Here is a 13,253-nt window from a genome sequence, read left to right as displayed (position 1 = left end):
CGAGATCACACCACTGCACTCCAGCAGGGGCAACAGAGTGAGACTCCGTCTCAAAAGAAAAAAAACAAAACAACAACACCAAAAAAAAAACTAAGATTATGTCATATCTTTGCTCAGATGCTCCAGAACTTCTTTTCTACCTCAGGGTCCAAACCAAAGTCCCTGCAATGACCTACATGGACTTTTGTGATCTGCTTACCTCCCTTCTTCCACCTCCACCCCATCTTACCTTCCGACCTCATCTTCTGTTACTTTCTTGCTCACTCCACCCTAGCCACATTGGCTCATCTCTGTACCTGAAGACATGCACACTGCCACCCTCAGGGCCACTGCACTTGCAGATTTTTCTGCCTAGAGTTTCTCTCAAATAACCTTGTGGCTCATTCCCCACCGCTCTGCCCCCCACACTCACATGTATGTAATTCCTATCTCCACTTTTTCTTGCTTTTTCTTTCTTCCAGTGTTTATATATACCTGTCTCACACACACACACACACACACACACACACACACACACACACACACACACATTATTTTTTCTTTTTTGAGATGGAGTCTTGCTCTGTCACCCAGGCTTGAGTGCAGTGGCGCCATCTCGGCTCACTGCAACCTCTGCCTCCTGAGTTCAAGCGATTCTCCTGCTTCAGCCTCCTGAGTAGCTGGGAATACCGGCATGTGCTACCACGCCTGGCTAATTTTTTGTATTTTTAGTGGAGACGGGGTTTTACTGTGTTAGCCAGGATGGTCTTGCTCTCCTGACCTCGTGATCCACTTGCCTCAGCCTCCCAAAGTGTTGAAATTACAGGCATGAGCCACCAGGCCCAGCCTATATTTTATTTGTTTATCTTGTTTATTTTCTGTCTCTCCTATCATCTACAGGTATTGATCGACTTACGATCTATGCAACTTACGACCATTCGACTTTACGACCACAATTGCTAGCCACGACTGCTCCTCCTCTGGCAGCGTAAACGTTGCCCAGCTGGATGTACGACAGTGCGGACCAGCTTCCGGCAGCACTACCATGTCCGCGTGCACCATTTCAACTGTACATATAGCCTACTCAACTTACGACCAAATCATGTTATGACGGGTCTGCCAGTCCCAATCGTGGTCGTAAGTCGAGCACTAGCTGTAATGTAAATCAGCAGTAAATGAGCCTAAGCATTTTTGTCTACTTGGTTCACTGATGTATCCTCATTGCCTAGAAGAGTGGGTGGTAGAGGAGGCCCTCTACATATTTATATCTTATAACTAAATATCTTACTAGTAAGTGTCACACCCCAAGAGCATTTTGTTTTACCTTCTATATAAATCTCAGCAGAAGTCGAATCTGTCCCATAGATGTTAGACGCAAAGCAGGAATAGCGTCCTGTGTCCTCTTCAAAGGCTTCTGCAATGGTCAGTGAGTGCAGATTTCCTGCCTGGACGATGTGAATGTCTGGGGAATTTTCGAGCTCCTTGCCTTCACAGTACCACCTGCAGGGAAGGGAATATGGTCATTGGATATGACAAAAATGAGAGACAATAACATAGACAGCTCCAGATATTCTCTCCGAAGAAAACTGGTGAGCTTCATTTAAAGTCAGAACAACAACAAAAAGCAACCCATCATTATAACATTATTTGTAACAGTGAGAAGAGTTGGCAGTATTCAAACCACATTGACACCGCATTCAGGAAATTTGAAAGTAGCTCCAATTAAGAATGGTACAACTGGCCAGGTGTGGTGGCTCACGCCTGTAATCCAAGCACTTCGGATGCCAAGGCGGGCGGATCACCTGAGGTCGGGAGTTCAAGACCAGCCTGACCAACATGGTGAAACCCCATCTTTAAAAAAAAAAAAAGAAAGAAAGAAAAAGAAAAGAAAAAAAGAATGGTACAACTGAGAGAACTGGTGAGAAAGCAGGAACAGCCAAGCACAAAGATCAGGGTCTTTGTTGTGGAACGTGGCTTCTCCTAAAATGATTTCAGATCCCTATTGTTTGCATTACATGCTATGCTCACTTATGTAGAGAGAATTTAAGAGGTAACACAGGTTTGTGAATCGGAAGACACTCATTTCTTTCTATTAAGTTGCATCTCATCTAACTAAATGAAAATTAATTTGTTCTGTTACTTGAGTTAGCAGAGTAAGGAGAATGAGTCATATTCTCCCAGGAGTGGCCCAACTCTGGCAAATAACCCAAGTTAAACATGTTTGTATAGATTATGATATTTTCTTTTAATTCCATATCCTTGAAATTAGAAATTTTTATTATGGGGCCGGGCGCGGTGGCTCAAGCCTGTAATCCCAGCACTTTGGGAGGCCGAGGCGGGTGGATCACGAGGTCAAGAGATCGAGACCATCCTGGTCAACATGGTGAAACCCCGTCTCTACTAAAAATACAAAACATTAGCTGGGCATGGTGGCGCGTGCCTGTAATCCCAGCGACTCAGGAGGCTGAGGCAGGAGAATTGCCTGAACCCAGGAGGCGGAGGTTGTGGTGAGCCGAGATCGCGCCATTGCACTCCAGCCTGGGTAACATGAGTGAAACTCCGTCTCAAAAAAAAAAAAAAAAAAAAAAAAGAAATTTTTATTATGGCCTAGTTTTCTGGCCAAAAGTTTACCAAAAATGCTACACAAAATAATGTTTAAAATGTAGAGATGCATAATAAGATAAATGGATGTGAACATTAAATGGAAATTCCATTCTTCACATAAAAGATTGGCAAAAGTCTACATGTTTGACCACTCTCATGCATTGCTAGTGTGAATGATATAAACCCTATGAAAGAAGTCTACCAATACTGCCAGAATTACAGATGCACATATCCTTGGACCCAACAATCCCACTTGTGGGAATCTATCATAGAGATCCATTTGTATACATACAAAATGACAAATGTATGGGCCACTCATTCAAACAGCAAAACACTGGAAACCATCCAGGTGTTCATCCTCAGGGGATTGATGTAGCCACACAACAAAGCACTATGCTGCTCTAAAAAGAAGATGAGAACGATCACTATGTACTGATTTGGAAAGAATCCCAAGGTATATAATTGAACTTTAACAGTGAGGTGAAAAATAGTGCATATAGGGTGCTAGCCTTGTGTAAAAAAATGGAGTTTACGGGTTACATTATGTCCCACCCATACTTGTGAATATGACCTTGCGTGGAAATAGTCTTTGCAGTTGTAATCAAGTTAAGATGAGGTCATTATGGTAGGCCTGAATCCAATATGACTGGAAAGGATAAGAAGAAGAAAACGCCATGTGGGTCACAAGCAGCTGTACTGGAGCCACCCGCGAAAATTCGGCCAGGGTTCTCGCTCTTGTCGAGTCTGTTCAAACCGGCACGGTTTGATCCGGAAATATGGTCTCAATATGTGCCGCCAGTGTTTCCGTCAGTACGCGAAGGATATAGGTTTCATTAAGTTGGACTAAACGATCTTCAAAGGATTATCCAAGACATCTACCATGAAAAACCATGATAGTTCTTTGTACATAAAATAAACGTTTTTAAAAACCAAAAAAAAAAAAAAAAAAACGCCTTGTGAAGACAGAGACACACCGGGGAGACACCATATGGGGACAGAGGTAGAGACTGGAGTGACAGCCACCACCAGAAGAGAGGAACAGACAAGGAAGACTTCCAGCCTGAGTCTCAGGTGGAACGGGGCCCCGGCAACACTTTGATTTTAGCCTTCTACTCTCTAGAGCTGTGAGAGAATAGATTTCTGCTTCAGCCATCCAATTTGTGGTGATTTGTTATGGCAGTCCTGGGAAACAGATAACAGCGGGAAAGAAGTAAGATATGTTCATATTGTTTGCATTTCAGAAAGAAAACTGGAAAGAATAAAATGCAAATCACAAGCGGCTATTGGGGTGAAGGGAAACGAGGAATAAGGACAGATGGCTCAGTGCGCCCTTTTACATTTTTTCATTTTTTGAAATAATAATGATTAATCAACATAATAAAAAGTAGTTAAGTGGGAGGTACGATAACTACTGTCAAAAGTTAAGTAGCCCTGGCAGTTGCTAATCTTTATTGTAATTTAGTTCTAACCATCCAGTGCTGTAATCCCTGTCTCCCTCCCACCATTTATAAAGCTTTTTTTTTTTTTTTTTTTTTGTGGAAGGATCTCACTCTGTTGCCCTGGAGTGCAATGGCATGATCCTGGCTCAATGCAGCCTCAACCTCCCTGGGCTCCAGTGATCCTCCCACCTCAGCCTTTCAAGCAGCTAGGTAGGACTACAGGCACGTGGCACCACATCAGCTAATCTTCATATTTTTAGTAGATATGGGGTTTTGCTATATTGCCCAGACTGGTCTGGAGCTCCTGGGCTCAAGCAATTCACCTGCCTTGGCCTCCCAGAGCGCTGGGATTACAGGAATGAGCCATCGCACCTGTGGCTCACCACAAGATTCTAAAGCACACTGAAGAACACTCACCTGTTCAACTACTTCCCAACAGTCAAGCTATTTATTATTCCGTAAATATGTCATGGTCGCCCCCACATTCAGGTCTCTGTCCGCGTTTTTTCTTTGAGATTCTCTTTTTCTGCCTTTCAGATGCATCAAAACTTGGCTCAGATATGACCTCCTCCACAAAGCTATATTTTGTCATCAATTCCGAATGATTGTTATGTTTTCTAACTTCATCTAAAAAAAAACCTGTACTATGCCTGGCAAATACTTGATTGTACACTCTTTTATTATTTTCTATTTTGAAAATGTGCCTTGCCTCACCAGTTTTCCTTGGTTGTAAATTCTCTGAAGGTAAGGACAGTGTATTGGATGCTCTTGCAGCATCCACAGTGCTGCAAAGTCTTCTTTGGCCAATTTCTCTCATCCTATAGTTTCAATTATCACCTCTATTTGGGACAACATCCAAAGTTGCCTTTCCAACTCTCGTTTCTGGACCCCATCTTCCATCACTCTTCTCTGTACTATGTTCCAACCACCTTGGTCTTTTGATTCTGTGAACACATAAGCTTTTCCCCACCTTGGAATTTTGGTGCTTCCTGATACCCTTCTCCCCCAGATCTTTACAAAGATAGGTCCTTCTCATCAGTCAGATCTCAGCTCAAATGTTGCCTTCTCAGAGAGGCCTTTTCTGACCCTCTTCCCAATATAGCCCTCTTATCCTCAGTCATCTAGCACATTATCCTCTTTTGTTATCTTCATAGCATTTATTACTATCTGAAATTGTCTTACATACTTGCCTATTTTGTTGTGGCTTGCCCCCCTCACTAGACTGCAAAGTCCATGAGAGGACCGTATTGGTCTTATTCACCGCTACAATCCCAGCACCTACAGCAGTGCCCCAGCACATGTAGTACTCAGAAAATAAGTGTTTGATGGATTTGTTGAAAGACTGACTGATGGAAGAAATTCATAGTTAACATTTTCCAAGTATTTGCAATTTGCTTCATCAAGTTCTACAGCAACCTTTGATTTCGTTGTGGCAGCAGCAGTACATAGAGCTGCTGAAATGGGTTCATAAATCTCTCAAAGCATAAATCTACCAAGACCACAAGGAACTTGTATGAACAAATCCTCAGAGCATGTGCAGTTCCAAATCCAAACACTGGACATCCAATTAAACATGACATATGGAGCACATACGTTATCTGTACTCCCTTCCTGAAATGCCCCTAAAATGAGAATAAAAGAATTTTTTAAAGGTACAAAACCATAAGGACAAAAAGAATGGAAGGGGAGACAATAGCAGACCTGAGACTTCAAAACTTTTGGAAGATGGAAAGCAGGTTGAGGAGCCAGGAGATTTGAGAAATGTGGAAACCCAGCGCCCACTTGGGGGTATTAGTGAAAGAAGAAGCCAATTTGTGCAGCAGAACCCCAGAAAGTTTTGGGATTTGGAGGCACAAGTGTGCTGAATGGGGGAAGAGAGATAGAGCTTAAAACAGGGAGGTTGGTTACAAGTTTGGAAAATGGGCTTTTAGATCTCCCCACTAGGTCATCTCTCCTCTTCTGAGCAGTTAGCAAACGTCCCAGGATGAAGGCTGGGTTGCAGGCTGAGGCAGCAGCTGCCCCATATTGGAGCAGGAGGAAGAAGGGCTTCCAAAGGGATTTCTCTAGGGAAAAACAGATGGACCTGATGGATCACCTGAGACTGCGTGGAAGAGAATATTTAGGAGAAATTACACAAATCTGTTGGAGAATTAAGACAAATTTGCAATAGAAACAGAGAACTACACATGTAATAGAAGCAATAGTGTAATCAACTTTAAGGTCAAAATAAAGAGCTGTATAAGCAAAGAAACATTCACTTTACCCTACTAGCCTTGGTAGTGGACAATACTTAGGTAGTAACAGAAAGGTAAACATTTTTTTTAAACCACAGTGTGATGATCATAATGAAGAGATAGAGAAAGGAGCAAGGGGAATGCTAGTTTAGGTTAGAGGTGCTAAACTTCATCTTGCAGAATAGGAAGTCAGCAGAAATAGCTAACATCAGCAAACCAAGCAACAGCAGTAGAGGCATACCACAGTGGTTCTGAAACTGTAGTTCACTTTCAGAAGACAGAACTGTTTTTATATAATACTAAGCTATTATTTGCCTTTTCATTGTGTTGACATTTACACTAATGGTGCAAAAGCCACAGTGGGTCTATTGCTGGCGCTTTAGCAACACAAATTAAAGCACTGTTGTAAAACTGATAAGTGGTTACTGCATTTACCACCACACTTGGCAGTTTAAAAAAAAAAAAAAGAAAAAGAAAAAGGGGCCAGGCACAGTGGCTCACGTCTGTAATCCTAGCACTTTGGGAGGCCAAGGCGGGTGGATCACCTGAGGTCAGGAGTTTGAGACCAGCCTGGCCAACATGGCGAAACCCCAGCTCTACTAAAAATATAAAAATTAGCTGGGCATGGTGGCACACGTCTGCAATCCCAGCTACTCAAAAGAGCATTACTTGAACCCAGGAGGCGGAGGTTGCAGAGAGCTGAGATGGTGCCACTGAAGTCCAGCCTGTGCGACGTGAGCGAGACTCTGTCTCAAAAAAAAAAAAAAAAAAAGAAAAGAAAAAGAAAAATTCCATTTCACCAAAAACTGTTCTTGATGAAGCAGTAAAAATCATTACTTTTATTAATCTCTACCTTGAGTCCACATGTTCTTAGTATTTGGGTGGTAAAATGAGAAGTATTCATAGCATAAAGCATTTCTGTTGCATATGGAAGAACACTTGCATGATGTTTGCATTAAGGGTGGAATTAGCTGCTTAACACATGAAACAATATTTTAAGTTGAAAGAACAAATGATAGACAAATTATGGTTATTCAAACTGGGTATTCAGCAGACATTTTCTCAAAAATGAAGGAAGTAAACCTGAGGTTTCAAGTAAAAAAAAAACCTGACAGCATTTGTTGCCAATGAAAAAATTCGAGGTTTCAAGGGAAAATTAGAAGTTTGGAAAACTTGTATCCTCCACAGTAACTTTATGGTATTCCAATACTTAAAGAATTTTTTATGAAATCAGTAATGATATTAACAAACGTAATTTTAAAATATTATATAACAAAATGTATCACCTTTTTGAAGATCTGCATTACTCATTTTCCTGATGACCTATGTGTGATATTATCCATTCAAAGTTCAAGACAGTAGGTTTCAGTACAGCAGAGTACAAAAGTTTATTGGTGTGGTTTCAGATTTCACATTGCAACAAATCTTTCAGAAACAACTGCTAGTTAATTTTAATATGATATTAAATAAAAATAGCCATGATCTCCTGAAAAGACAATTAAAATACCCCTCCTGTTTCTGACTACATAACAGTGTAAGGTTGGAATTTTTTCTTTTTTTTTTTTGAGACAGAGTTTCGCTCTTGTTGCCCAGGCTGGAGTGCAATGGCGCGATTTTGGCTCACCGAAACCTCCACCTCCTGGATTCAAGTGATTCTCCTATCTCAGCCTCCCTAGTAGCTGGGATTACAGGCGTAGGCCACCATGTCTGGCTAATTTTTATATCTTTAGTAGAGACAGGGTTTCTCCATGTTGGTCAGTCTGGTCTCGAACTCCTGACCTCAGGCAATCTGCCTGACTTGGCCTCCCAAAGTGCTGGGATTACAGGCATGAGCCACTGTGCCCTGCTACGGTTGGATTTTTAAAATTTACTTCAACCCAAACAACATAATACAACAGACTGAATGCAGAAGCCAATGTGAGGATCCAGCTGTCTTCCATTAAGCCAGATATTAAAGAGATATGCAAACAATGAAAATCAATGCTACTCTTCTCATTAAATGGTTTTTTGTTTGTTTTGGAAAATGCAGTTTTTTTAAATAAAATTTTTTTGTTAACATGTTTGTTATTACTATTTAAAAATGAATAAACAGCTGAGTGCAGTGGCTCACGCCTGTAATTCTAGCAATTTGGGAGGCTAAGGAGGGTGGATCACCCGAGATCAGGAGTTCAAGACCAGGCTGGCCAACATGGTGAAACTTTGTCACTACTAAAAACACAAAAATTCGCCAAGTGTGGTGCATGCCTATAGTCCCAGCTACTAGATAGGCTGAGGCAGGAGAATCACTGGAACCCTGGAGCAGAGGCTGCAGTGAGCCGAGATCGCACCACTGCACTCCAGCCTGGGTGACAGAGCGAGACTCCTTCTCAAGAGGAAAAAATAAGTAAATAAACAAATATTTCAAACATTTCTCAGTTTTAAATTCTGATATGATAAATACACAAAATATTACAACTCACATAAAACCCCTTTTGAGCCTAAGTGATTTTTAAGATTGTAAGTGGATCCTGAGAACAAAAAGTTTGAGCCACTGGCATGTTATTTAGAAGCTAGAGGTAAATAAACAGAACATTGCAAAAAAGATTTGAAAAGGGTCTGTTCTTTAATAACATTTGGCTTCTAAAACAATGTAACTCTATTAATTTGATAAAAATAAATACCAATAGCTATTTCAAAACTAATACCTTCCCCTATACAAACATTATAGGATTATCTAAATTCTTTAGAGAACATTTCTCATCCTTACCAAAATGAGAGTGGAAACATTTATGAGCAATTGTTTAGCTAGAAGGAGATAAGTGGAATGATTCAAATGCCCAAACTCTCTGCCAGAGTGTTTTTGTCCTTACTCAGATGGCCAGGATGCCCCCAGCAGGCCTAAAAAAACAATCAGTAACCATCACTCTAACTTTAACAGCATGACCCACTTAGAAATTAGACAGAGATCAGGCTGGCTTCTGAAAAGGTGTTAAATTTGCCTAGCAATGCTGAAGACTTTCAAGGGGCAGGGGGAATCCATACTCTCAAACCTCCATCCATGTTAGGGAATGCTTTCATAGAATGCCCTGACTGGCGGCATGTTTTTAGAACGCCAAATCCTCATGACACTTACAGAATGGCAGTGGGTGGCAGGCATGATTCATGGCTCAACAGAAATGAGTCAATGATCAGGGTAAATAGGGCAGGCTCAGATGGTTAAAGAAAAGGACCCACCTTTCATGCACAAGGACGGCTTGCCAGATCTGCTCATTTGGCTAGCTAGCAAGCCTGGGAAGGGGGAAGAAAGACCCCGAAGAGGAGTATTTTTCAGATTTAACTGGACTTTTGGCTGTGTATCACCATTCTGCTGTGAGGTTACTATTTCTTCTAAAATGTGGCTTGGATAAATATTATGACTCATTATTTTAGCACATTAACAACTCCTAAACATAATTTGAATGTGTATTCTGACTCACCAGTAATAACGCTCGTTAAAAGAATGATTACTCAGAGTCTTTCTTTAACCACGTCCCAGCCCTTCCAAAGTCCCTATCCCAACTTCTATTATTCCGTCTCGTAACACCCTGTTCTTTTCCTTTCCCAAACCTTTATATATTTTATAATTATATATTTGTTTGTAGGTTGATTTGTTTTAATGCGTCTCTTCCTTACTGGACAATAAACACAAGGACACTGGCACCTAACACAGTGTATGGTACATTTTAGCTGCTCAAAAATATTTGTTGTATGAATGTTAACTGAATGAACTCAATTAGGGTCATTATAGCCTCATGTTTTTTTATTTTCATTTCTTCAAGAAGGTTTGGGCACTAGAGAAGGACTTTCCTTTAATTGTCTTTACCCAGCTTTGTTTAACAATGCTTAATCGTATTTTTTTTTTTTTTTAGACGGATTATTGCTCTGTCACCCAGGCTGGAGTGCAGTGGCATGATCTCGGCTCACTGCAACCTCCACCTCCTGGGTTCAAGTGATTCTCCTGCCTCAGCCTCCTGAGTAGCTGGGATTACAGGCGGCAGGCCAACACGCCTGGCTAATTTTTGTATTTTCAGTAGAGACAGGGTTTTACCACGTTGGTCAGGCTGGTCTCAAGCTCCTGACCTTGTGATCCGCCTGCCTGGGCCTCCCAAAGTGCTGGAATTACAGGCCTGAGCCACTGCGCTCAGCCAATGTTTGATCTCTTAAGTGAAGAATGTGGGGCCTAAAGCACAGCCAAAAAATAGTACATTTCCAGCTCTTTCCAAGCATCACAGTAATCCTTCTTCATGTACAGAGTGCAACTGGAGCATATTGGGCAATAAGATAATAATAGATGTTGTTTAATGGGACTCAAAGTTATGTTGAATTTTGTGACACAATTTGTATGTCCCGTTTGACCGCTACTGAGTTGGTAACCTTAAGTCTTCATGTCCAGTGACTATGTTCCACTCATGGGAGGGTGTGAGTATAAGTGGGAGAATATGTCTATGTTTTAAGTGTTATTAAAACTTATTGAGTTAGCCGGGCGCGGTGGCTCACGCCTGTAATCCCAGCACTTTGGGAGGCCGAGGCGGGTGGATCACAAGGTCAAGAGATCGAGACCATCCTGGTCAACATGGTGAAACCCCATCTCTACTAAAAATACAAAAATTAGCTGGGCATGGTGGCGCATGCCTGTAATCCCAGCTACTCAGGAGGCTGAGGCAGGAGAATTGCCCGAACCCAGGAGGCGGAGGTTGCGGTGAGCAGAGATCACGCCATTGCACTCCAGCCTGGGTAACAAGAGCAAAACTCCGTCTCCAAAAAAAAAAAAAAAATTTATTGAGTTATGGCCGGTGACAGAGGCTCATGCCTGTAATCCCAGCACTTTGAAAGGCTGAGGCAGGCGGATCACTTGAGGTCAGGAGTTCAAGACCAGTCTGGTCAACATGGTGAAATCCCTATCTCTACTAAAAGTAAAAAAGTCAGCCTGGCATGGTAGCGCTTGCCTGTAATCCCATCTATGCAGGAGGCTGAGGCACGAGAATTGCTTGAACCTGGGAGACAAAGGTTGCAGTGAGCCAAGATCATGCCACTGCACTTCAGCCTGGGTAAATAAGTGAGACTCTGTCTCAAAATAAATAAAATAAAATAAAAAATTATTGAGTTCTTCCAGACAGAAACTTATTGGTAACTTAAGGAAAACATAAATAGGTAGTGGCTAATACCAAGACATCAATACCACCCTTACCACATATCCTTATTTTAGATATAACAAAAGAGAGGTGAATAAATATGAAAAGATAAAAACAGTTCCTAAAATAGTTTTTTTTAAACACTAAGTTACTTTGAGGAGGGTTGACTAGAAAATTTGTATTGTCTTCTAGAAATCCTTCTCTTTCTTTGTCTCATAGTACTTATTACTAAATTACTATATATTTTAATTATTTATTTGTTTGTTTATTTATTTATTTTTGGATGGAGTCTCGCCCTGTCACCCAGGCTGGAGAGCAGTGGTGCGATCTCGGCTCACTACATCCTCTGCCTCCCGAGTTCAAGCGATTCTCCTGCCTCAGTCTCCTGAGTAGCTGGGATTACAGGCGGGTGCCATCACGCCTGGCTAATTTTTTAGGGACAGGGTTTCACCGTGTTAGCCAGACTGGTCTCAAACTCCTGACCTCATGATCCGTCCACCTTGGCCTACCAAAGTGCTGAGATTATAGCTGTGAGCCACCACGCCTGGCCTACTTATTTATTAAATGTATTATTTATCTGTTCTCCTTCACCTCATCTAGAATGTAATATGGCAGGAAACTTTGCTTTATTTACTGATAAATCCCAAGTATCTGGAATAGTCCTTGATAGTAGTGAGACTAGTAGGGAGTACTGAATGAATTGTTATTGAGCATCTTGAATTTTTTAGTTTTGTTGTTATTGTTAATTCAACGTACTTGAATTTTTGCATGTTATATATTTTGAAGAATGATTTCTTCCCTTCTTCTGTTTGCTATGTTAACTCTTTCTTTCAGAGTAAGTTCTTCTATTTGTTCAATTTAGAGCCTTTCATGGTGTTAACTTCCTTAGCTTTTTGAAAATCTTACTTTTTTGTGGAGGTTGGCTCTGATTACATTTCTGTAATTTCTGATTGTATTTCTGGGGAGGAGCAGACTGTATTTCAGGTAGGCATGTACTGTGTACCAGTAGTCCTCAGTCCTCCTGGCTATCTGGGACACTGCCTGCTTGTCCAGCATGTTCGCTGCTCTGGCTTCTGTGTAAACAGGCAGTGCTTATGGCTCAGCCCAAGCAGGGGAAGCGGGAAGCACTCACCTACACAGCTGCTCTGAATGTAGTTCCCAGATTAATCACCCTGACGACCCTGGGCCCTCTCTCGCTATCATATCTTTTGCCCCTGAGCCTGGAGCATGTCCAGAGAGTCCCCTATTCTACAACAGTCCTCTCTGGGATATAATTTGGCCTTTGGGTTCTCTCGTGAATCAGGTTTTATCTGCTTAGAAGAAGATTTACCAAGAAACCAATGAAGCTTCAGGGTTCCTCACCTGCATGGCTCCCTTCCAAAGCCCTGTACCTAACTGCATATTCACAATTTTGCATTCTTTATCTTAAAGGGGACTTCCCAAACTATGTACACTTCACGGCCCACAAAACTTGACTCTCTTCCATCTATACGTTTTCTACCTTTGAGAAATTTGTTAAAATTTCAGGTCTATAGGCCGGGCACAGTGGCTCACACCTATAATCCCAGCTCTTTGGGAGGCTGAGGTGAGTGGATTGCCTGAGGTCAGTGGATCGTCTGAGGTCAGGAGTTCAAGACCAGCCTGGGCACAGAGCAAGAGACTCCATCTCTTTTTTTTTTTTTTTTTTTTTTTCAAAGATGGGGTTTCACCATGATGGTCAGGCTGGTCTTGAACTCCTGACCCCAAGTAATCCACCCACCTCAGCCTCCCAAAGTGCTAGGATTACAGGCGTGAGCCACCACACCCGGTGGATACTCCATCTCAAAAAAAAAAAAAAAAAAAAAAAA

At 41.7% G+C, this 13,253-nt stretch overlaps 1 protein-coding gene and 1 pseudogene across 12 annotated transcripts in view; one reads left to right on the top strand and one right to left on the bottom strand.

Moving 5' to 3' along the window:
• Positions 1-13,253, bottom strand: part of MYPN (myopalladin) — a 129,165-nt gene that overhangs the window by 67,143 nt on the left and 48,769 nt on the right. For all 11 annotated transcript variants that reach the window (XM_032252613.1, XM_032252609.1, XM_032252606.1 and 8 more), the window contains one exon: positions 1,304-1,479. In XM_032252613.1, coding sequence (XP_032108504.1) covers positions 1,304-1,479 — 176 coding nt within the window. The remainder of the gene's footprint in view (positions 1-1,303; positions 1,480-13,253) is intronic.
• On the top strand, positions 1,708-3,533 carry LOC116533042 (annotated as a pseudogene). The gene is made up of 2 exons (XR_004261055.1): positions 1,708-1,724; positions 3,238-3,533. The product of XR_004261055.1 is annotated as a 40S ribosomal protein S29 pseudogene (transcript).

The sequence above is a fragment of the Sapajus apella genome, unplaced genomic scaffold (assembly GCF_009761245.1).
Source record: "Sapajus apella isolate SASKATOON/1434 unplaced genomic scaffold, GSC_monkey_1.0 scaffold78, whole genome shotgun sequence".
In the NCBI taxonomy this organism is placed as follows: Eukaryota; Metazoa; Chordata; class Mammalia; order Primates; family Cebidae; genus Sapajus; species Sapajus apella.
Note: the sequence above shows the minus strand (reverse complement) of the source record. Positions and strands in the feature narration are given on the sequence as shown.